Below are 25290 nucleotides of genomic sequence, written 5' to 3' on the forward strand. Positions count from 1 at the left end.
GGACTCGGGGACGGATAGGAGGGAATTGAGGGATAAAAAAACTACACATTGGGTACGCTGTACACTGCTCATGTGGGAAGTGCACCAAAATTTCAGAAATCACCACCAAATAACTGATCCACGTAACCCAAACCATCTGTCCCCCAAAAACTATTGAAAAAAAAATGTTAGTAATCACACTTGTAATCCCAGCACTTTGGGACACTGAGGCAGGAGCATTGCTCAAGGCCAGGAGTTTGACACCAGCTTGGGCAATATAGTGAGACCCCTGGCTCCCTGTGTATATATTTTAAAAAACAAAATTATACATGGTACTTGCAAAACAAACAAAAACAAAATGTAACAAAAAAACGAAAACACCAAGTACATATGAAACAGAAGAGAGAGCCCATAAATGAACCCAGGTATGCACGTGGTCAATTGCTTTTCCACAAAGATGCCAAGAATATACAATGGGAAAAGAATAGTCTCTTCAATAAATGGTGAGAGCAAAACTAGATACTCACATGCAGAATGAAATTGGACCTTCGTCTTCCCTATATGCAAAAATCAACTCAAAAATAGATTAAGGTCTTAAATGTAAGACCAGAAACTGTAACACTACTAAAGGAAACATAATGGAAAAACTGCCAATTGAAACCACAATATGATGTCATCTTACACCTATCACAATGGCTATCATAACAAAGACAAAAGATAACAGATGTGGGCAAGGATATGGAGAAAAGGGAACCAATATACACTGTTAAGAATGTAAATTAGCACAGCCATTAAGGAAAACTGAATTGAAGTTCTTCAAAAAACTAAAAATAGAATTACCATATGATCCAGCAATCCCACTTCTGGGAATTCAACCCAAAGATTTGAAATCAGTGTGTCGAAGAGATGTTTGCAGCCCTGAGTTCACTGTAGCACTATATTCACAATAGCCAAGTTACGGAATCAACCTAAGGTCTGCTCTATCAGCAGATGAATGGCTAAAGAAAATGTGGAAAATGGAGTATATACACACAATGGAATACTATTCAGCCTTTAAAAGAACATTCTGTCATTTGTGACAACATGGATGAAACTGAAGAACATTTTGCTAAGTGAAGTAAACCAGATACAGAAAGACAAATACGGCACATTATTTACTTGTATGTGGAATCTAAAACAAACTCACAGAATCAGAGTGTAGAATGATGGTTACAAAGACTGGGGGCTGAGGGGTATGGGGAGATGATGGTCAAAGGGTATAAAATATGGCAGAAGGAATTTCTTTTTAGTTCTATTGCACAGCATGGTAAATATAGTTAATAATAGTATTATACATTTCAAAACTAAATTTAAATGTTCTAATCACAAAAAATGTTAAGTATTTGAGGTGATGGATGTTAACTAGCTTAATTATTCCATATTATACTCATAAATCATAACACCACTTTGGATCCCCACATACAATTATAAATTGTCAATTTACAGTTAAAAAAAATGCAGCAAAGAGGCACTTTGTGGAGGGAAAGACTAAACCCCGGAGTAGCAAAGCAACTAATTCATGGTTCCCCAGGGTTTAAGACAGAGCCATGAGCCTCGTCCAGGTGTAGGTCCCTACAGGATTCCCATCATGCTTCGAAGCTCGACTTGAGTCTGGGTGATAATGACAGGCTCTGCAGGATCTGGAAGCCAGTACAGACTTTCCTCAGTACATTTGAGAGCAGGGTGTAGGGCTCATAATTTATAATCATACTTCTGTGTAAATGTGCTTGTGTGTATATGTGCTTGTGTGTATACGTAAGCCCTTGGTAACTACATATCAAGGGCTTTTTTCTTTGCATAAATACAGTGTATGCTGTAGAAAACAAAGTGCTGTAGTCATTTGATGAACAGAAAATTCTACAGGCAAATAAGGTGGGAAACACTGCATATTATACCCACACTGCCAACATTCTTGGTGCACCAGGGAACACATTTGCATATTAAGGACTGAATGGTCCCATAATAAAGAGACACCTTTAGGTTAGTTCAATCCAGTGATTCCCAGATTTATTTGGTTATGACCATCTATTCCCCCAGTAGTCCTCACCAATATTCTGTGGAACGAATCTGTTTATTTGCAGAACACACTTTTGAAAAGGGTTATTCTGAATATCTATACAGTGTTTTAAATATGGTACATTTTAATGAGGTTATATACCAAAATAGCATAAACACCAACAATGACAGAAACGTCCAGGATGCAACTTGTGAAAGTAAAAATTTTTATTTTGATTGATTTCTCAATGTATAGTTCAGTATAATGCCAGTTTTTAATGGCAAAGATTTGGTTCCACTGAAACTCCATAATGCTACAGAGAGCTACTACTTTTTCCAGGAAGTAGGTAAACAGCTGGAAAGAAAAAGGACAACTTCCTAGCAGCATGGCAACTTAAACTGCAGATCTAATAGGTCTGCAACTTTTACACTAAAAATGGCACAAACAGGTGGTGACACAAGTGAGAAATGGGGAACAAGATGTGAACACTGAAAGGAACAATATATATACTGCAAATACAATGAATAAACCAAATGTAGCTATACAGATCTTAAAGGATAATTATAGAAAAGGGAACCAAATATTTTCCTCAAATGCTTTTTAGAGCCTTTCTGTAGAGATACAAATATATATATATATATATATATTTATCCAAAAATATGTTTTATACAGATAAATGTTTCTCAATTAAAGATGGGACCAAAGCTATAGATATAACATAAAGCACATTGTCTTTTGTAAGACTATTTATCCACCTGAATTTTCAATTTCTTTAAAGTTAGTGCATTAAATGTTTTCCAAATATAATTACCTGACATTCTTTTTATAGATATAAATCAAGTAGGCATTATGTTTTAAAAGGGTGTGCAGGTTAAACTTTTCTAAGATGCTGTGCATATTAAACTTATTATGAGCCCCATTAAGAATCATTATTAATAAACATATCAAAAAGGGCTATATAAGTCCGTTTTTCCTGTTCATAGTAAATATTTTCTGATTTCCAGGTTACAAGTATTGAAAATGCACAAGAAAGATTTTACTTCACAAGTACTTTTAAGAATATACTTTGATTTAATATGTATGTCAATAAAACTCCACATGTTGTAACCATTATGTTTTTGTTTTTAAAATGGGGATGTAATACTAATAACCACTACCTATAAAATGAAGCACACAATTGTTTTGGTGATTTTACAAATCTTTTTTTCCAGGTGTAAAGGTTACAAAAATTCCTAAAAATTAGAGAACACTGAAAACATATTAAAGTTTGACATCCAACTTTATAGTATTTCCATTTTACCCTGAAAGATAACTTAAAAAATATGGCCTTCTTAGAACAGGCCACTCTGCTATTATAAAAAATTGGTGACAGCAAGAAATTGTATCACTGATATGTGGAATTTTTGTAAATAGTTTTCTCTCCAAATCATTAGAAAAATGTTCAAAAATAAAAACAAAATAAAACATGGTGGTGGTCCCTAAACTATTTTGAAGGCAGGTAGCTTAGTCTAAGCTAAAATTTTTTTTCATTCATAGCAATAATTCTCCCCTCAAATGCCCATTAAAAAAATGCATGAAACAGTACAACAGCAAAAATCAAAGAGCACAGACTGTATTTTCAAGAACAGAAAAATCTCTAATGCTGAAAGATATAGTAGAAAGCAGATTTCTTTGGGGACATTAATCAATTAGTTTATAATTCATTATGAAGATTTCTCTTTTCTATTCCGGGGAGAGTCTGCTACATTTGAAGTTAATGTTCCATTTACACCATTTTCTGCAAAAAGAAAAGAATCTGTGTTACTCTTTTATAAATAAATGCAAGTAATAATCTTTATATGTAAAGATACCTTCAGAAAAGAAAATGTAAAATCCAATCTATATACTCAGGTGAAATTTATTTACCAGTATTGAACCAATCACAAAACCTGGTAACATGTTTAACACAATGAACTGAAAGTAGCAAATTAAAAGAAAACTACTATTAAGAGCAGAAAAAAGTGACAGGACAGAAAACTATTTAAAAAGTTACAAGAATTTAAAAATAGTAATCAAGAGAAATACCTTCTGTAGAAATAAACTTTTCACATTTGACAGCAAAGTCCTTGGGGATATTTGTTTACAACATGCTAAAGTTGGCGTTTAGGATAATTCCCATGTGGAGGGGTGTATTGTGGCCTTCTTTTTATTTATTCATGTTACTGTTGTTTTTTCAGACAGGGTCTCACTCTGTTACCAAGGCTGGAGTGCAGTGGCATGATCATGGCTCAATGCAGTCTTGAACTCCTGGGGACAAGTGATGCTCCTACCTCAGCCTCCCAAATAGCTGGGACTACAGACATGTGCCACCACATCTGGCTAATGTAATGGCCTTCTTCAAGCTACGATGGAGTAACAAATGTCTCACTGACTCTCTCTCCAAAAATATAAAAGTTGCATACAGAAATGGATGTTTGAGGCAGGGATAATGGCTTGCACCTATAATCACAGCACAAGTGGAATCCAAGCACAGATATCATTGAACTGAATAATAATGAAAAAGACATAATGAAACCTATGAAATACAGACTGGGCACGGTAGATCACGCCTGTAATCCCAGCACTTTGGGAGGTTAAGGTGGGCGGCACCTGAGGTCAGGAGTTCAAGATTAGCCTGGCCAACGTGGTGAAACGCCATCTCTACTAAAAATACAAAAATTAGCTGGGTGTGGTGGCGGGTGCCTGTAATCCTGGCTACCTGGGAGGCAGGAGAATCACTTGAGCCCAGGAGGCGAAGGCTGCAGTGAGCTGAGATCCCGCCACTGCACTCCAGCCTGGGCAACAGAGCTAGACATCTCAAAAAAACAAAACAAAACAAAACAAAAAACTTGTGAAATACTGTTAAAGTGGTGTTGAAAAGTTTACCCTTAAGTGAATGTAATTGACAAGAGATACAAATCAGTGCTCCAAAGATCCAGCTCAAGAAGGTAAATCACAAACAAAACCGCAAATTAAACCCAATGAAAAGGAAAGAATAGAAATCAATGATCCAGAAAAGACACAACTAGGAAAATCAACACAAAAAGACAAATGTTGGTTTTGACTGATGGAAGAAAAGATAAAAGGCTTACGTTACTAACACAAGAAATGAAAAACAGGAATCACTCCTCATTTACAGGCGTGAACTTCATTATCATATGAAGTTCATATGAATAATTTTATGCCAATATATTTGCAAATTTATTATGAACTAGACAAATTCCTTGAAAAACACTATTTACCAAAAGAAAAACAACTAAGAAACAGAAAATGTGAATAATAGTATTATCTTTTTTTTTTTTTTTTCCGAGACAGGGTCTCACTCTGTTATCCCAGCTGGAGTCCAGCAACATGATCTCCACTCACTGCAACCTCCACCTCTCAGTGATGGCAGCAGCAGCCCATATGGAGTGGCTATTGCCATGACATTGGCTGTAGTGTGGGAGGTGCAGCCAGGGCTGCATGCTTCACATAGCTAGCAGGAGCCCCATCCCTTTCAGAGTTGGAGGGGTGGGAGCCCTGCACTCCTGGGCACAGCTGCAGCCACCCAGCCGTAGCCCTTGGGGGCCCGGGAAGCCCCCTGCCGCTGCAGGCTTGGAAGTGCCTGCTCCCGCTGCCTGGCCACTCTACAACTCCTGGCATCCACTACTATTTTGGAGTGAAGGTGAGACTGACCATGGGATTAGAGCAGCGCTGATATGCCAGCTCCCTGCTCCCTTGGCCATCAGGACTGTGGGTGCTGACAAGCATGAGAGGGAGGCCGAGGGGGGCTGAGGGCAGCTTGGTGTGGGCCTGCAGGCATCTCTTGGCATGACCAGCCTAGGCACCATGGATGGTAGGTTGATGGCAGCAGGAGGCAGAGAGGTTCCTCGGCAGAAAGGCGTGGGCCCCTGGTGAAGCCCCCCTCTTCAAGGCAGGGACGGCCTCAAACCTGGGGGCCCGGCCGCCAGTTCCATGGACTGGAGTGAGAACTTATAGTGCTTTTTCTGGGCCTGCCCATGGACCAATCATTATATACTTCCTCCTCCCTGAAGCTTATAAAAATCCTGGACTCAGCCAGACTTGGGCAGATGATGAGGCTGTGGATAGGAGCTAACCATGACAGCTGCACAGATGATATGACCTGCCTGTGGAAAGGAGCTAACCACTCCAGGTCTTCTAAGAACTGTTCCGCCTCTCAATGAACCTCCTCTCTGCCTTGCTCACCTTCCAGTTGCCTGCGTACCTCATTCTTCCTGGATGTAGGACAAGAACTTGGGACCTGCTGAATGGCGGGACTAAAAGGGCTGTAGCACAAACAAGGCTGAAACATGCCCCCCTGCTCACCACGCTGCGCATGACAAGAAGGAGAGAAGAGCTGTGGTCCTTTGGGAAGCCCAGATCTAGGGGCTCCCTGAGGCAGTGCTGTGACACCCTCTTTGGGGTTCTGTGGTTCTGGCCACCTCCAAACTCTGGGGATACCACCACGTTCCCCTTGTCCAGTCATGGATGCCTGCAGTGGAAGCCACATGCAGTACATCTGGTCCAGCTGCAGCCTCACACAGAGCCAGCACCTGTGCTGGTGCCTAGAGCTGCCTGCCCCACAGCAGAAGCCTGTGTGCCTGGCTGTGCGCAGTGGCTAGACCTTGTGGGTGCTTGCCCACACACCCCCTGTTGCTCCGCCCCTGGCTCATGCTTGGCAGGTGTGGGATCTGGGCCGGCAGCTCAAGTCAAGCACAGCCTGTCATGCTGAGTGGGTGGAATGAGCCCAGCGCGTGCAAGCAATACTCAGGCAGAAGGTACCACCAGTCATAGAGGTTTCCAGCTGCTGAAGTGACACCTCAAGGGTGACATCAGGATCAAGGGATCCTCCCGCCTCAGCCTCCCAAGTACTGGGACTACAGGCATGCACCACCATTCCTGGTTCATTTTTGTATTTTTTTGTAAAGATGGAGTTTTGCCATGTTGCCCAGGTTGGTCTTGAACTCCTGGGCTCAAGTGATCCACCCACCTCAGCCTCCCAAAATGCTGGGTGCCCAGCCAATTGGTTGAGTCTGGTGGGCAGATCACTTTGGTATAGGAGTTTGAGACTATCCTGGGTGACATGGTGAAATCCCATCTCTACAAAAAACAAAAACTAGTGGTGTGGTGACATGTGCCTGTAGCCCCAGCTACTCAGGAGGCTGAGGTGGGAGGATTGCTTGAGCCCACAAAGTTGAGGCTGCAGTGAGCCAAGATCATGCCACTGCACTCCAGTCTGGGTGACAGAGCAAGGCCCTGTTTCGGAAAAAAAGAAGACTCTAGGTCAGAGGGCTTAGCTGGTGAACACTTCCAAACGCTTAGATGCAAAAATCCTAATGAAATAATGAAAAAGGGAATTCTGCAAAAGTGATGTACAATGGTCTGCCCTTATTTGCAGTGTTGCTTTCCATGTTTCAGTTACCCACAGTCAACCATGGTCTGAAAATAGGTGAGTACTATACAATATTTTGAGAGAGAAAAATACCACATTCAATTAACTTTTGCTACAATATGCTTTTATATGTGACTAATTTATAAATAAAACTTTATCATAGTTATATTAGGAGAAAACATAGTATATAGAGTCATACACCACTTAACAGGCTATGTTTTAAGAAATGTGTCAGGCAATTTCATCATTGTGTGAACATGACAGAATGTACTTCCACAAATCTAGATGGAGAGCCTACCACACACCCAGGCTATATGTTATAGCCTATTGCTCCTAGGCTAAAAACCTGCACAGCATGTTACTGTATGGAATACTGTGGGCAACTGTAATACAGTGGTAACTATGTATGCATCTAAACATATCTAAACATAGAAATGGTGTAGGAGAAATACAGCATAATTTTATAGGACTAGTGTCATAAATGAGTCATGTATGCACATATGTTGTATAGCTGTTGACTGAAATGTCATTATTTAGCACATGACTATATAGAGTTTGATACCACCCCTGGTTTCAGGCATCCATTGGAGGTTTTGGAATGTATTCCCCCAGGGAGACTACTGTATTATCACCAACTTGGATGCGTGTCAGAAATGCAAAATTATTTTAACATTGATAGTCAATGCAATTCACAACATTAACAGAATAAAGAAAAACTCTATGACTAAATGTTGCAGAAAAACCATTTCTTAACATTCTACAAGTCATGGACACAAACTCTTAGTAAAGAATATAACAGAAGAGAACTGAGTAAAGGGCATCTACAAAATATTCTTAATAATGAACTACCGAAAGGTCTCCCTCTTATATGAGGAACAAGAGTATTCATTTCTTGTATTCAATATTATGGTATAGTCCTAGCTAGTGTAATACAGGAAGAAAATGAAAAGGTGTAATATTTATAGATGATATAACTGTATATTTTAGTGTAAACTTTAAGTGAATTAGGAAGATTTTTTCAGTACATAGTATCTTAAAGAAAACAAATGGCATTACTATGTAACAAATAGTTAAAATTGTTTTTTAAAAAGAGCATGTACATTAGCTTAAAAAAGAAAGTATCTGAGAATAAGTTTAATGAAAAATGTATGAGATTCCTATACAGAAACCTATAAAATATCTCCTTCAACAACTCTTCCACTATTTCTTGGCATTTTGGCTAAGATCAAGTGAAGAACTCTTCCAAAAAACAGAAAAGGAAAAAACACTGCCCAGTTCGTTCTATGAAGCCAGTATTATCTTGATACTAAAACCAGACAAGGATGTTGCAAGAAAAATACACATCAATATCTTTTATGAATACAGACACAAAAAAACCTCAACAAAATACTTGCATACCAAATCCATCAAGAGATAAAAAGGATCATACACCATAACCAAGTGAAATTTATCCCAGGAATGTAACGTGGTTTAACATCTGAAAATCAATGTAATCTATAATACCAACAGAAAAAAATAAGAAAACCCCACGAGGTTATCTTAATAGATGCAGGAAAAAAAGCAGTTGACAAAATCTAACAACCTTCCATGACGAAAACAAACAAACCAGGAATCAGAGGGGAACTTCCTCAACCTGATAAAGGTTGTTTATGAAAAACCCATAGCTAACATCATACTTAATGGTAAAAGACTGGACGGATGCCTACCCCTAAGATCAAAAACAAGACAAGGATGTCTGCTCTATTTCTGTTCAATACTTGAGGTTCTAGACAGGGCAATTTGGCAAGAAAATGCAATAGAAAACATCCAGACTGCCCACCAAAAGACAAAAAACAAAAACCTATTTGAATAAATAAATTCAGCAAGGTTGCAGGATACAAGATCAATATACAAAAGTGAATTGTATTTCATATACACTGGCAATGAAGAATCTGAAAATGGAATTAAGAAGATGGTTCTATTTTACAACAGCATCCAAAAGAATAGAGTTAAATTTAATGAACTGCAAGATATATACACTGATAACTATAACTGAAAGAGATTAAAGATCTAAATAAACAGACATTCATGTTCATACTCTGCGTATCAACCTACAGATTGAAGGTAATCCATACCAAAACCCCAGCTGGCTTTTTTGCAGAAACTGACAAGCTCATTATAAAATTCATATTAAAATGGCTGGGTATAGTCCCAGCAACTTGGGAGGCTGAGATGGGAGAATCCCTTGAGCCTAAGAGTTCAAGAGTAGCCTGGACAACACAGCAAGATCCTGTCACTTAAATAAAAACTCATATGGAAATGTAAGAAACCCAGAATAACCAAAACATCATGAAAAAGAACAACATTGGGGACTCACATTACCTGCTTTCAAAACTTACTACAAAGCTACAGCAATCAAGAGTGTGGTACTGGCATAAGAATCGATCTACCAATAAATGCAATAAAATTCATGATCCAGAAATAAAACTTTTTTTAAAAATGATTTTTGAAAAGGGTATCAAGACAGTTCAATAGTGAAGGAGTCTTTTTAACAAATGGCACAAGGACAACTGAATATCAGGATGTTAAACTGAGTGTAAAAATAGTATAGCCACTTCAAAGAACAGTTTGGCAGTTCCCTCAAAATGTTAAACATAGTTACAGCATGACTTGGAAATTCCATTCCTATGTATGTACCCAAGAGAATGAAAACACATGTTCGAACAAAAACTTGCACCTAAATGTTCACAGCATCATTATTAATAATAGCCAAAAAGTAAAAGGCACTCAAATGTCCATCAAACGATGAATGGATAAACAAAACATGGTATATATCCATACAATAAGGTTCCACACAATGGAATATTATTTGGTTGTAAAAACAAATGAAGTCTTTATATATACTATGACATGGACGAACCTCAAAACATTATCTAATTGCCAAAAACCACATATCACATGGTTCTGTTTATATGAAATGTCCAGAAAAGGCCAATCCTTAGAGACAGAAAATAGATTAGAGAGTACCGGAGCAGAATGAACGGGGAAATGTGAAGTGATGCTAATGGGCATGGGGTTTTTTTTGCAGTGATAAAAATATTCTGGAATTAGATAGTGGTTTGCACAATTTTGTGAACATCTGTTAAAAATGACTGAAATGTATACTTTAAAGGATAAATCTTATTGTATGTGAATTACATCCCATTTTAATAAAAAATATTACTTGGAGAAATGAAAGACAACCTAAATAAACAGAGGTATATATCAGGTTGAAATAGCCAGTTATCCCTAAATTGATCTATAGATGTGATGTTATTTCAACTCTATCCCAGCAATTTTTGTGGAAATCGACCAGGTTGTACAATTTTTTTTTTTTTTTTCTAAAGAGGCACTATGTTGCCCAGGCTGGAGTGCAGTAGCTCTTCACAGGCACGATCATTGTGCACTGCAACCCCGAACTCTGGGTTCAAGTGATCCTCCTGCCTCAGCCTCCTGAATAGCTGGACTACAGGCACCCCCTACTGCACCCAGCTCAAGTTGTACTAAAATGTATTAAGAAAATACAAAGGGCCAAGACTTGCTGGGACAAACTTGAAAAAAAAAAAAAAACAGGCTGGAGGATGTAAATTATCAGGTATTAACACTCAGAAAGGAGTAAACCAGAGTGGATGTATTCTAAAAACTGGAACTTCCTGTGTTATAGCTCTAAGCATAATACCATACACACACTGAAAAAATTAACTGTAGTATCAATGCATTTTCAATTTTTGCAAAAGCCATAAAGAGAAAACAGGTTAAATGAAGGCTTAAAGACAAAGAATCAAGCAATCAGAAGTTATAAAAAAAAAAAAAGCTATTCCACTTGGGACAAATGAGCAGATGGGAAGAGGTTGTGAAGAGCTTTTTAAAATGTGAATAAGATGCTTGAAAACAAACGACCATCCTCTAGTTTAGTTATTCACTAAACCTGTCCATAAAGTTTGGTCTAAAGTGGCTCAAAGGTAACCAAGAAGGGAAAACTTGTCAAAGAGAAATTTAGTGGACAGCTTTTGAGGGGAGTAACTGAGTTTCCTCATCCAAGGGATCACCCAATTGTGGAATGCAGTAAGATTACTTTGCCTCTAATTTTGTTAAAAAGCAGAATAATATTTTCTTTATAAGACCTTCAAACTAATAAATAAGATCCCACAACAAATTTTTAAAAAGTTTTCTACTTCTATGAGTTTTTCATTGCTTACTGAATACAAACCTGTTCCTTTTTTAGAAGATCTGCCTTTAGTTACCGTTGGTTTCTTCTTCACAGCTGGTGCCTGAAAAGCAGAATGTTCCCTCCACCTCCGAAGCTGAAAATTAATGAACTTCCACATCATGAATGCTTGAGTAATGCAAATGGATGCCAGAACAGCAATTCTAAGAAATATTAAGAAATAAAAAGTTACAGTGTATAAAAAACAATGCCACTGAATACATTCTATCTTCTTTAATAGTATTTAGTAATAATTTTGAGAAAATTGTATTAACAATCAGTGCATTAACAATTTATCCTAAAAGTTAAATGCTTTAGTACTTCACTTTAGACATGTAAAATAGCAAAAGGTATGAAATAAAATCAAATGAGTATTTTCCCCAACCTCATATTCATCCTTTTTTTAGATGATTCAACACAGAGAAACTGATAATATATATCATCTAGCTGTATAAAGTGAAAAAAAAGTTAAATTGATTATACCTAACAGCCAACACATTGAAGTTTCCAGTACTGAAATCCAGCTTCTGATTCTCTGCTCTTGCAAGGCCAAAACCAACAGTCAGTACTGAAAGAATTAAAGTCAGAAGTCTTCCAAAAACAAAAAGAACTGCCCACAGAGAAAATCTGCAAGAAAAAGACTGTAAGTCAAATTCCTGAAATCTCAAAAACAAGATTCTATTAGAAATTAGATTCCTAAGTCAGGCGTGGTGGCAGACGCCTGTAATCCCAGCTACTTGGGGGGCTGAGGCAGGAGAATCGCTTGAAACTGGAAGGTGGAAGTTGCAGTGAGCCGAGATCGTGCAACTGCACTCCAGTCTGGGCAACAACAGCGAAACTCCTTCTCAAAAAAAATAAATAAATAAAAAGAAACTAGATTCCTATTAAGTAAAGGCATATTAAAATAGCATTTCTTATTCTGGAGAAAAGAATTTTGTGTCAAATATCTGGGAAAGCCTATATACCACACTCAAAGAGATATAATACATACTAGCCTATTTAAATTTCTAAAAAAATCCAGTAAATAAATGTTTAATTTTCTGTTTAGCTTAGCTCTTTTCTTGTATAAGAACTATTAATGTTCCTCAGAACTACTAGTATTCAGAATAATTTTGGAAAATGCTGGGCAAAACAAACCAAAAAAGCTGTGTTATAAAGAACAGGATGCCTAATTCTCAATTAAGAGTCCCAGTTTTACTTTTTTTAGACAACTTTGCACTCTTTACAAGTTATACCTCTCCAATTCTGTTTTCAGTTCAATTTCCCCATCAATATATTTTAGTTATCTATAAGGCTAGTTATCTATTGTTTCATTTTCTTCTGAGAGTTCACTTCTCTATCACTCCTCCAAAAGAAAAACGCTTCAATAAACAAAGTAGAAGTTATAACAGGAAAGTAAACCCACAAAGCCTTCAAAATTGCAAGATATAATTCAGTATCTCTCTAGCTGAGAAAGGCTCCATTTTAGAGAGTAAAATACAAAGTCTGAATACAGAAATAATTTCATTTTATTTAAAGCAGCTACTAATCGCTTAAAAAGTAATATAATGGCCAAAAGCATGGATCTTGGCAATGTTAGGCAATGACTTTAAATATTTACTACACGAGAAATAGAATGGCTAAACAACTTACCCTTTCTGATACTTTTCATTGCTAAAATAAAACAAGCGGGAAATGTGGAAAAGAAATTCAACAAAATAATGTAGCACCAGAAGAACAAGTCCTAGATGATTCAAGCTGTTAAAAGAGCAAATTGAAAATGGGAAGATTAATTATCAATTAAGACAGGTCAGCATACTATCTGCCCAGCCTACTTACACACCCATGAAATATCCCAACTCACTTCAAAAGGTAAGCTCCAGCAATGTGGAAGAGGTAAAGACCAATGTAGACAAGCTGACGAGGAATATCCTCCTGTAAAAAAATACATTATAGATTAAAACATGCTAAAACATTCCTTTCCTTTTTTTAAGAGGTGGGGTCTTGCTATGTTGCCCAGGCTGGTCTCAAACCCTTGGACTCAAGAGATCTCCCAACCTTGGCCTTCCAAAGGGTTAGGATTTCAGGTGTGACCCACTGTGCTTGGCTCATTTCTGTTCTTTAAGAGTAAGTGAAAAATGCAGAAGTAGGAGATCTGAAAGCTATTCTGCCCTCACCCCACCCCAATCTCTCGTCCTCAATTAGGTATATAGCATTACCAAGTCACGTAACCTCTGCTGGCTTCAGTTATTTCATCTGTAAAATGTGAATACTTAGATTTGCTTCAATCAGATAAACTCAAAATCCCCTTTAGAGCTAAGATCTACGGCTCTTGTTTCTAATGAACATGTATTAGATGACACAATATTAACCATAGTTACATGCTGACAATTTGATGTTCCTCTAATATTAAAATTGTTATGTTTATAGTAGTAGAGACATTTTTGTCTACCTAAAATAGCATTCACATTTTCAGCTCATGCTTTAGTCCCTTGTCAGTCAACTTAAGTTTAACATTTTTTATTCTCATTTATACTACTCCTTAATTATATATTATTTTTCCTCAATTACTCTGTAAGCCCAAGTACCTAGATTTTAGTTTTACTTCTTTTTTTCTCCCACAGTTATCTAGCTGAACTGGTTATCTCACAAACAGTATTTTTAGAAAACACAAGTCAAGACCCACTAGTGGGGCCAAGTGTGATGGTTCATGCCTGTAATCCCAGCACTCTGGGAGGCCGAGGTGGGAGGATCACTTGAGACCAGGAGTTTGAGATCAACCTGGGCAACACAGCAAGACCCCATCTCTACAAAACCTACAATTAGCTGGGTGTGATGGTCCCAGCTACTCAGGAGGCAGACATGTGAGGAGCATCACTTGAACACAGGAGTTCGAGGCTACAGTAAGCTATGACCATGCCACTGTACTCCAGCTTGGGTGACAGAGCAAGATTCTGTCTCTTAAAAAAAGACCTACTAGTGGATCATGAAATCAATTTAGGGATCACACCAGCATCTTTTAAAACATGAAATAAAATAGAAAATGTGACCAGGCACCGTGACTAACACTTCTCATCCCAGCGCTTTGGGAGGCTGAGACAGGAGGATTGTTTGAAGCTGGGAGTTTGAGTCTAGCCTGGGCAACAGAGAGAGACCCCATCTCTACAATTTTTTTTTTTTTTTTAATTAGCCAGGCATGGTGGCATGTGCCTGTAGTCCTAGCTACTTGGGGAGCTGAGGTAGAAAGATCGCTTGAGCCCAGGAGTTCAATGATGCAGTGAGTTAGGATTGCATGACTGCGCTCCAGTCATGGGTGGCAGAGCGAGATCCTGTCTCAAAAAAAAAAAAAAAAGAAAAAGAACATGCTAGAGTATATAGCACACTGTATTATGAAAATTCTATTCCATATTTTACACACACACACAAAATGAATTATGATGTAAAAAGTTTTTCATCTTTGGTTGCAGTAAAAATGTTTACAAAACACTGACAGTGATAAGCTCAACAGGCCAGCCTACTGACTGATGAAACACCTATACCTCAATTCTAATTTCCTTTGTTTTCTTCGTATATATATTTACAAGGATTATATTAGTCTAGTGAGTATTATTCATGTTCTACAGCTACTAATTAGAACGACGGAAATGCTGGGTTGCTGCTGGCAGGCTGAACCGTGTTCTTCTGCAGCCTCACTAAACTTATCTCTTGCATTTAGCATAGTTGAGTTCAGGTCCACTGGTCCTCCATTTCTCTGTGTTTCAGTACAGACAGCGACTTCACCAAATCTTCTGAGGAGTAGAGATTTTTTAAATTCTAGTTTTGAAATGGAAAACTCTTCTCTAGTAAGAATGGCGCAAAGATCAAGCATTAGGTAGAACATAAGACAGTCTGAATATTACTATTTACAGTACTGTATTTTGGGACTCTTAGCAAAATTGATACCAAGTTTACTGTCATTCTTCCAACTGAAGAGAGACGTATCTCTGAAAATAGACAGTCTTAAGATCCTCTCTACATAATTTGTAAATTTCCAATGAAATATTTCAGCTTACAAAAGGAAGGAGAAAGGGTGTTGAGATAACACGCAACCGCAAGGGAACCTCTTCTTTTCCATTATAATAATTTCAGAAAAGCTCACTTGTAGTATTATCAATGCAATTTGACGTACAATGCATGTAGAAGTGCCACTATATATATATGCTACTGTTTCCCAGTGTGGTGTGTACATTGGTACTGAACAAAATGATTGCACACAGTACACAACAAAATATTTTTATTTAACTGTAACTAAAATTTTAAATAAAGTATTTTAGGCTGAACATGGTGGATCATGCCGGTGATAACAGCCCTTTGGGAGGCTGATGAAGGTGGATTGCTTGAGCCCAGGAGTTCAAAAACCAGCCTTGGCAACATGGCGAAACCCCATTTCTAAAAAAATACAAAAATTAGCCAAGCATGGTGGTGCATGCCTGTACTTCCAGCCACTCGGGAGGCTGAAGTAGTAGGATTGCTTAAGCCTGGCAGGTTGAGGCTGCAGCTGCAGTGAGCCGTGACTGTGGCCACTGCACTCCAGCATGGGTGACGGAGCAAGACCTTGTCTCAAGACAAAACAAAAACCCAAAATATTTTGTTATTTAATATACCTTAAAATTAAAATGTCAAAAGTATGAATTAGTAGTATGTGAATATGGCAAAGCAGGAAGGTGGCCACATAAAAGACTAGGTATAACAAATATTGCCACATTCTTTCATATGTGTTACTCAATGCTCCAAATTTCAGAGGAGAAAACAGACCAAGAAAATCCTTAAAACTTATGAGGGAAGCTTTTTAGTTTTTAACTGCTCATTAAACTCATTTCATTGCATAAAAACTTGAGTAAGGCAATGTGAAAAAAAAAAACAAAAAACTAATTTGCTGGAAAAACCATAATGCAATGTAACTACTTATGAGGAATTTTTTTTTTTTTTAATTTAAAAGAAATCCAACTAAGTTTTTAAAATTGACACTGGTCAATTAGCAGAGAACCTAAGCTGCCTACTCTTTTCTTCTCTGACAAGATTAAAAACACTATTATAAATTACAAACAAACTACATTTCAAAAAGCCATTCCATTTCTGATCTTTTGTCTTTAAATTTCAACCCAATTAGATGAAGCGCAGTTGTGCTTGACATTAGCTAAGGAAAAATCCATAGAGTTTCTCTCCTAAGTTCAGGTTCAACTTTGTATCTTAGCCCTGTATCTTCTTTTTGAAAAATAGAAACATGGTCTCACTATGTTACTCAGGCTGGAGTGCAGTGGCTATTCACAGGTGAATTTATGGTGCACTGTAGCCTCCAACTCCAGGGCTCAAGTGATCCTGCTATTTCAGCCTCCTGAGTAACTGGGACTACAGGCACCCACCACTGTGCCCAGGAGCCTTACCTTTCTGACAGCCAACCGAGTCAATAATAATAGAGGGTAAAATGCCATCACTAGGTTCCATCTTCACAATCATCAAATGCCTATGCAAAAGTTTTAAAAATAGTATCTATTGCTTTCAAAAAGATAGGATTATCAAGAAACCTTTTTCTAAGTAATGGTCCATTCAGCTTTGCACCAACTGACCAGTGTCTCTAAAACAGTGTACACTCAAAGCCTACCACAGAAAAAGTAAATATTAGTAAGAGAATGGGTAAATACTTGTGTCACTTACTAGCCGAGGGACCTTATGCAAACTAATTAATCTCTCTGTATAATGGGGATAACAACAACAATAATACCAAAAAAAAAAAAAAAGAGAGATGAGTAGAATACTTCAAGGGGTGGTAGGAATTGTGGCTAACTTAACACACACCCTAGATAAAGGTATTTCCAAATGATTACAAAAAGTACATGAAAGTATGGGTGGTGTACTGTGAGTTTTATTTTATTTTTTAGAGACGAGTCTCATTATATTGCCCAGGCTGGTCTCAAACTCCTGGAATCAAGCCATCCCCTTGCCTCAGCCTCCCCAGTAGCCAGGACTACAGGTGTGTGCCACCATGTCTGGCTTACCATGATTTTTAAAATGAGAAATTTTATCTAGAAAATGGCTACTTTTTAGCATCCCTGTGGTAGGCCAGCCTCCTGCAATGTTCTCCATTTCCTCTGGGGTTACAGCCCTGATGGCACGGTGTTCACATGTCTGAGGCCAACAACAAAGCCTTGCCTAGCACCAGCAGCATGCTCTCTGGATGTACACATTTACACGGGTTGTGGGGAAAGGGAGAGAACAGAGAAGGCTGGGAGAAATCATACCAAATTCTAAAATTGTTAATAACTTCAAGTGCCATTTTCAGTTGTTATTCCAATATCTTTTTATTAAAAAATATTTACTTTAATATTTAATAATTAAATTAATTAATAATTAATTTAATACATTAAAAAATTTATTTTTATAAAAAACACATTTCTTGACTACACTATACTGAAAAATAAACAAAGCTGAATATCACATATATGCCCCAAATATAAGGCAAAGATTTCCCCCCAAACCTCAGATGGTACACCTTGTAATTAAATCTTTACAAAGCTCTTGCATTATAGAGCTCTGTATTAATTATCTTGAACAAATGCTTGTGTAAGACACATACACCTGAAAACTTCAATCAATGTCATTTTTAAAGGTTTATAAGGTCTAATGAAGGAACCAGTGAGACAGAAGATGATGTTATGATATGGAAAAAATGTCATCAGATTAAAAAAAGTGGTTCTAGTGATGATGAATGACAGGTACTAACATCAAAGTTGCATATGAAAAGTGTAATGTAACTTTCATGAAGTAGGAAAGGGGAAAATACTATTTCTAATACTTTATATGATATGCAATTATATGTATGAATAATTATACGTATGTATAATTAAACTAAAATTGAATATTAGAAATTAGAAACATTTGGCTATTTCATGACTTCCCTAAAAGCTCATATATTCAAGCTAAGAAATATTTTGAATCTTCTCATTGGCAAAAGGGATAACTGTTTATATCTACAGTATAAATAATTTAAGTTTTCTCCTTGAAAGAAACTTATTTGTGACTAACACACCTCTTGAACTGCTACTAACAGCGTTCCTTTCTTTCCTATTTGTCTGTACGATTGGTTCAAAACAATCACTGTACTAGTTTCTTCAGTAAAGAGTTCCAAAAATAATTTTCATAGAGTAAATTTTAAGAAACTGTTTAACACATATGCAGCTGCTACTTTCAAATTATGTTAATTACTTGAAACAGTTACTTTCAACTGTCATATGCAGGTGTTAAAAATAGTTTCAGTTAAGTTCTAAGTTATGCAAATTATTCCATAAAAATTAGATTGCATTTCTGGAGAAGTGCCATCTGGCAGGAACTGAAAGAAAAAAGTTTCAGGAACTAAAATGAACAATTACTTTGAAATGTCCCTCCCTACTTACCATAGTCAGTGAACAAGATACAGACGTGGATTAATAATGAAATCCAGAGGTATCTGTTCCTAAGCATACAAATACCTGAAGAAGGCTTTAAATATCTGAGCCATGCTACTAAGACATCAAGAAACTATGATACTATCAGTAGCGCTGTCCAACAGAACTTTCTGCAATCATGGAAATGTTCCGAATCTCCTCTGTTCAAAATGGTACATACTAGCCACAGTAGCTAATAAGCACTTGAAATGTGGCTAGTGGGGACAAAAAGGTCAGTTTTGCTTTTCGTTTTTTAAGTTCACGAGATATGACTAGTAGTTACCATTTTGGACAGTACAGCTCCACAATACCTATGATTCACATTAGGAGCCTACTAAACATGGAAGGGCTACTGGAATCTGGGTCTAACAATTTTATCTGAAGACAGTTCTAAGTGAAACGTTTAAAAATAGAAGATCTTCATCCTATTCCTTACAATCAATATAGCTGGAGAAACAATCTACTTTATACAAGAAATCAGCATAAAAAGAACTTAAGTGCCATAGCATATGGCCTCTAATTTGATGCTGTTTTCTAATCCTAGCAGACAATATGAATGATGACAGATAAACAGAACAGACACGAAACAGTAGCAAATCAAGTGCCTAGTCCATGAATTAACTATTTGTAGCACACATAAAAATAGTGTTTTATGGCTTTTGAGTAGGCAAAGATAAACTAGTCACCAGACTGGCTGTCACACTTTTACTCCAGAAGATTTGTCAAAGGGGATTTAAAAAAACAAAAAAAAATTTTAAATGCGGGAAAATGTAAACATGTATACAACAGACAGAAAAGATTCTGACATACCCATAACTCAATCATTATTAATAAACGACCAAACTTGTTTCATCTATATCCCTCTTCACTTTCCTTCACCTGGTATTATTTTGAAGTAAAATCCCACCTAGGATTTCATATATGAGAATTAAAAAAAAAAAAAAAAAAAAAACTCCCAGAAAAAAGGGAAATGAAAGTACTTGATTAATTTATCCGAGGGAAGAGGTATTCCAGGAAAAAGAAGTGATGTGCTGGGATTACAAAACTAGAGACTATCAGTGTGCACGAAGCATAAGGAGCGAGCAGAGGAAGAGGTCCCTGGAAGACAGTGGCGATGGGAGAAACTCTCAGGGCACAATTGAGCAGCACTGCTCTAGTTTAAAATAATAGGAAGCCAATACAGGTTTCAGAAGAGACAGGGTAAAGAAAATGACTTTTGTGATAGCATGGAAGCCTGACTTCAGAAGCACTGAGGGTAAAACTAGGAAGGAGGATTTTGCAGTGCTCCAGCAGTTTATGTATTTGTTCAAATAAAACAAACAAATATCCTTCCCACATGCTAAAAAGGGAATGCTCTACCCATTTCAGGAGAAGCTTTGCTGGTGAATATTTAAATATATTTTACTTTTTTTTCCAATACTGAATTTTGCTTTAGGACTTACACACAGAACTGTTAGTTGCAATGTGACTAATCCTTTTTAGCTCACTTGTGAAATAATTTGCTAAGAATATCAGTAAGATAAAACAAATATTACATTTAAAAATGTTTAAATTTTAATTTACATTACCACTAATGTAATTTTAAGACAAGACATTAACATATCAAATGTAAAAAATCTAAGCTAAAGTACTGACTGAAGGTTTTTTTTTTGTTTTGTTTTCAAAAAATGCTTAAGGAGTTTAGGCTTTGTAGAAAGGGGGTTGGTGGGAAAATGATGGGGTAAGAGTTTAGGTAAGAAGAATGGAGGAAGGGCAAACATGTAAGGAAATAATTTTAGAAAAATTTTTCAAAAAAAAAAAAAAAAAAGACAAGACATTTTTTAACACTACAAAATCCCAGCTTACTTTTTTGGTTTTCTGGAAGTAGAGTTCGGGAAAAGCATGAAGCCAGTAAGCCAGCTGTGATATGTAGAAAAACTTCATTTGAAACCTGTACAACATAAGAAAATGAAAAATATCTTTTAAAGCATAATTTTTTTAAAAAAACAGTAAACAAATACTGGAAATCAGGATATACTAAGTAACTACCTTTGTGTTATCATTCCATACAGTATCTGTGCACCTTTAAACAACTCTTCAACAACTGCTTTCCCCATCTCCCTGTGACAGTCCCACCATTGGACAAGATCCCTGGATTAAACAGCAGGCAAAGATATTATCTGCAGAAAGCTATTGACATGTAAGCCAGCAGAGAGGACTCAGAGCCCCCATTAGTTCATTAATACTGACTAGAATGTCATGTTAGCTACTGAAAACATAACCCACATGTCTATACAGTTTCATCAAGACAAGAAGGGGAAAAAGACTGACACAAAAGCAAAGGCTCATAGGTTAATAATCACCTGAAACTGGAATAATCCCAATTTCAAATACCCTCTTTTTTTTTTTTTCTTAGGCAAATGTGGTAACTGTACCTGGTTGGAACATGGAGAAAGCCCCAAATAAATGGAGGCAGAGCTAGGATTAAAGAGAGTCAGAATAAGGCATACAAGGGCTCTCCAGGAGCTATATCATAATCAGTCTAGAACTAATACTCTTCTTTTGACATTATATTCCTCTAGCCCTCCTGCTTCCTCTTTATTCTCCCCTCTCCCTCCCCTCCAGAAGTCTAAAATAGAAAACACAAAGCCAATCTAATTTCTCGGCAGTGGGGGTGGAGGGAATACAGTCCCACATAAATACAATATTTACAAAGTTTGTTGAACTAATAAAACTTTAGAAATCAGAGTATGATTCAGTAGAGTGGGTATTACTTGCTGGGCTTAAAATATCCACAGTCATGTTATTCTCTTCTTTCCTTCATATCTTCTCCCTTCTCCAATTCTCACATCACAATATATTTACTAAATACTGTGTAGGTGACAAGCACCTGCACCATACCCGGCACAATGAAGGATATAAAATAATTTTTACTGCTACCAAGGCACATATAGTCTTAGTGGCTATGGGCACAATGCAAGACTTACAAAAATGAGATAATTATAGAACAATCAAAACAATATATGGACACTACATAAAACATCTACCAAAATGACAAATTTGGGGATACGAAAGACCAATACAGGCTAAAGTAGCAAGGAAAATTAATATAGAATAGTTGTACTAGAGCTGGGCTCCAATAATGAATTATTCAGACGTCTTTGTAACCACTGAGCACTTTAACCTGGCAGCACTGTACAAACTAGAGAAATAAACAAAGAAACAATCCCTAACCTCAAGAAGTTTATAACAGAAGAGAGTAAGAAGGGAAGATGTTAAAAGAGACGGGGGTGGGGAAAAAGAAAAGGAGCAAAAGTATAGAGAAGATGGAGTCATAAAAAGGAGAAAGGGTAAGTGAAAAGAAAGGAAAAGAAGCGAGTACCAAATTAAGATTATGTTAAAATCAGTTGTCTCAAGCTTACAAAGAAGTTGAAAAGATTAGAATAGAAACATTAAAAAAAGGTACACAGCATTTTTTTTCTTACGGCAGTGGGACTGTCAAAGACATATTTTCATTTATTTTACGCATTTGCCTAAGGTCCTAACGAGAATAACAACGAATTCTGATTAATAGCGACATGACCATGGTTCTTAACAAAGAAAGGGCTGCTAAAAATGACTTACGTCATCAGGTTATGGGGATAAGCCCTCCATAAGATAGTTGGGTCTGAGATGTAGTTTTCCTAAGAAAGAAGATACAAAAATTAACCTGTGAGCATAATGCAAATTTCTTGGAAAATAAGACATTACTTTCATTTCTCAAACATTTACAGTTCCCTACAGCAGGTTCCAAAGAGTCCACTGACGTCAAACTCCTTAGTTGTTTTAGTTATTTTCAATCCAATTTGAGTTGGTTACTTGAGCAAAGTGAAAATCAATGATATAAATGAGATATGGAATCAGGTAAGAAACAATTCCTGGCCCTAAAAAATCTTTCAATCCTGTAGAATAAAAATACACGTAGACAAACATAAAATCACCAATAAGAGGCACAACAGTGACTGGGAGAGAAGAATTTTGTCTTGGGTAATCCGAAGATTTCAGGAAAAGTTTGTAGCATCTGACAGGAGACAAAGGATCAAGGTACTACCGAGTTTTATGGAATTACATCAATAAAATACTGCCCCAATTTTTTTCTTAGATAATCAGATCTATTCAGTGAGAATTACTGCATACGTAAAAAAAAAAAAAGATTAAAAAATAAATAAAATCTAAAGTAATTTTTGTAAGAGTATTTTCCCACAGAAGCATAACTTTTATGTTTTTTAAAAAAATTTATAATAGTTTTTAAACTAAAATTTACATATTATGTATAAAGTATTATTAAAGCAGCAGAGTAAAATCGAATGAGCAATGGAATAAAAAGCTGAATTTTAATCTACCTCCAATATGAAGTGCTTTACCCTGGAAAACTCCTGTTACTCATCTGTAATATAGTGATTAAAAAGAATTATGTGTCTGACAAACTCAAAAATATGTAAAGTATGGAACACCATATAAATTTAAGGGATTGTTATCACTAATATTAAAGCAAATACTGCCTTTTTCTCATCAGTAATAGTGACACAACTAAAGGTTTTGATTGCCATAACTGAAAAGTTATAGAACATTTAACAAGCTTGGAAAACACTGGGGCTGTTTCTAAAGGAGGAAATGACTGTGAACATTACAACTCATGTAACCTAGTAGGAGTATTACTCACATCTTAACGTGTTTTGCTGATACAGAGGTATCTGTAAATCACAATAAGTTATAAAAGTAAGGCGGGGCATGGTGGCTCAAGCCTGTAATCCCAGCACTTTGGGAGGCTGAGGCGGGTGGATCACGAGGTCAGTTCGAGACCATCCTGGCTAACATGGTGAAACCCTGTCTCTACTAAAAATACAAAAATTAGCTGGGCGTGGTGGTGTGCGTCTGTAATCCCAGCTACTTGGGAAGCTGAGGCAGGAGAATCGCTTGAACCCGGGAGGCAGAGGTTGCAGGGAGCCGAGATTGTGCCACTGCACTCCAGCCTGGCGACAGAGCAAGACTCTGTCTCAAAAAAAAAAAAAAAAAAAGATATAAAAGTAACATTCAGAGTGACTAAAAATGAATAAGCCTTTCTGAAACAGTAAACATAGTTTAGATTTTTTTCTGTATAAAAAAATACCTAAAAGAGATTTATCACTGAAACTCTTAACTTATACTAGTTCATTAGCAGAGTTCCTAATCTTAGATAAGGAAGGAGAACAACAACCTAAGAGGACGTACTTAAAGAGATGAGAATGAATGACATACTTACAGAGATTAGAATGAATGTGCCCCAAACACAGGCAAAAAGGTAGAATGCACTAAGCTGACCAGATTCATTAAACTTGCTGTGTTTCGTTTTGGAGAAGTGCATTCGCCTGTTAATTTTCTAAAAATAAAAACAGCCATTAGTAATTAAGAATAAATTATAAATTATATTTAATATATGACTATCAGATTATGGAGAGCTAGTACTTTATAAAGTATAGATTTCCAAGACTGCATACTTACATCCAACATATACTCCTGAATAACGGCATGAATAATTATCGCCACTAGCATGTAGAAGAAAACTGTAGCCAAATCTTTGATACCATAGTAATAAAGGGACGCTGATTCAGTAGCTTGTTCTTCTGAAGACCAAAAAGGACACAAATACACAAAAATATACATAAGGTTATAAAAACAGCATTAAGTACAACATAGTTATGGAAACAAAGAAGAATAACCTAATAAAAAAGTTCTATATAAACATCATAAATAATGTGGTCTTGGACATCTTGAGTCTTAGGGGGGCAATGAAAATCAAGACTATCTAGAAATCTAAAGCTTTAGAAATTACTTACATAGATTTGACACTTTAGTCACAGCCACCAAACACCAAAAAAGAGGGAAGAGGAGGCCACACTCAATAAACTGATATTATCACAGGGGTATAAATTAGGTTGATAAAGTTATACTTAGCCTATTGACCTATTTTTTGCAAAGGGCTTTTGAAACTTTCTACTTCTACTTTCAAACTACACACTAAATTATGATTCTGATGGAAAAGCTGATTTGACCTGTATTTGATTTAGTTTTGATCTATAAGCAGCAGAGATAAAGGCAACTACTAAAGTTGTTTTTAATCCTTACAATTGCTATAATTTTTCAAAACAAATCTTTATCGAATACTTGTGAATTGATGACACTTATTCTTAAACTTTATGTTTAT

The 25290-nt window shown here is 36.7% G+C and overlaps 1 protein-coding gene across 2 annotated transcripts in view; it reads right to left on the reverse strand.

The window, feature by feature from the left end:
• Positions 1 to 2223: 2223 nt before the first annotated feature.
• Positions 2224 to 25290, reverse strand: part of TRAM1 (translocation associated membrane protein 1) — a 33161-nt gene continuing 10094 nt past the window's right edge. For both annotated transcript variants that reach the window (XM_023184030.3, XM_023184031.2), the window contains exons 3-11: positions 24588 to 24709; positions 24349 to 24465; positions 22692 to 22750; positions 20934 to 21018; positions 13493 to 13563; positions 13282 to 13386; positions 12133 to 12276; positions 11653 to 11813; positions 2224 to 3791 (exon numbers count right to left, since the gene is read on the reverse strand). In XM_023184030.3, the coding sequence (XP_023039798.1) occupies positions 3718 to 3791; positions 11653 to 11813; positions 12133 to 12276; positions 13282 to 13386; positions 13493 to 13563; positions 20934 to 21018; positions 22692 to 22750; positions 24349 to 24465; positions 24588 to 24709 (938 nt within the window). In that variant the 3' untranslated portion in view covers positions 2224 to 3717. The remainder of the gene's footprint in view (positions 3792 to 11652; positions 11814 to 12132; positions 12277 to 13281; positions 13387 to 13492; positions 13564 to 20933; positions 21019 to 22691; positions 22751 to 24348; positions 24466 to 24587; positions 24710 to 25290) is intronic.

Source organism: Piliocolobus tephrosceles, chromosome 7, assembly GCF_002776525.5.
Source record: "Piliocolobus tephrosceles isolate RC106 chromosome 7, ASM277652v3, whole genome shotgun sequence".
NCBI lineage: Eukaryota > Metazoa > Chordata > Mammalia > Primates > Cercopithecidae > Piliocolobus > Piliocolobus tephrosceles.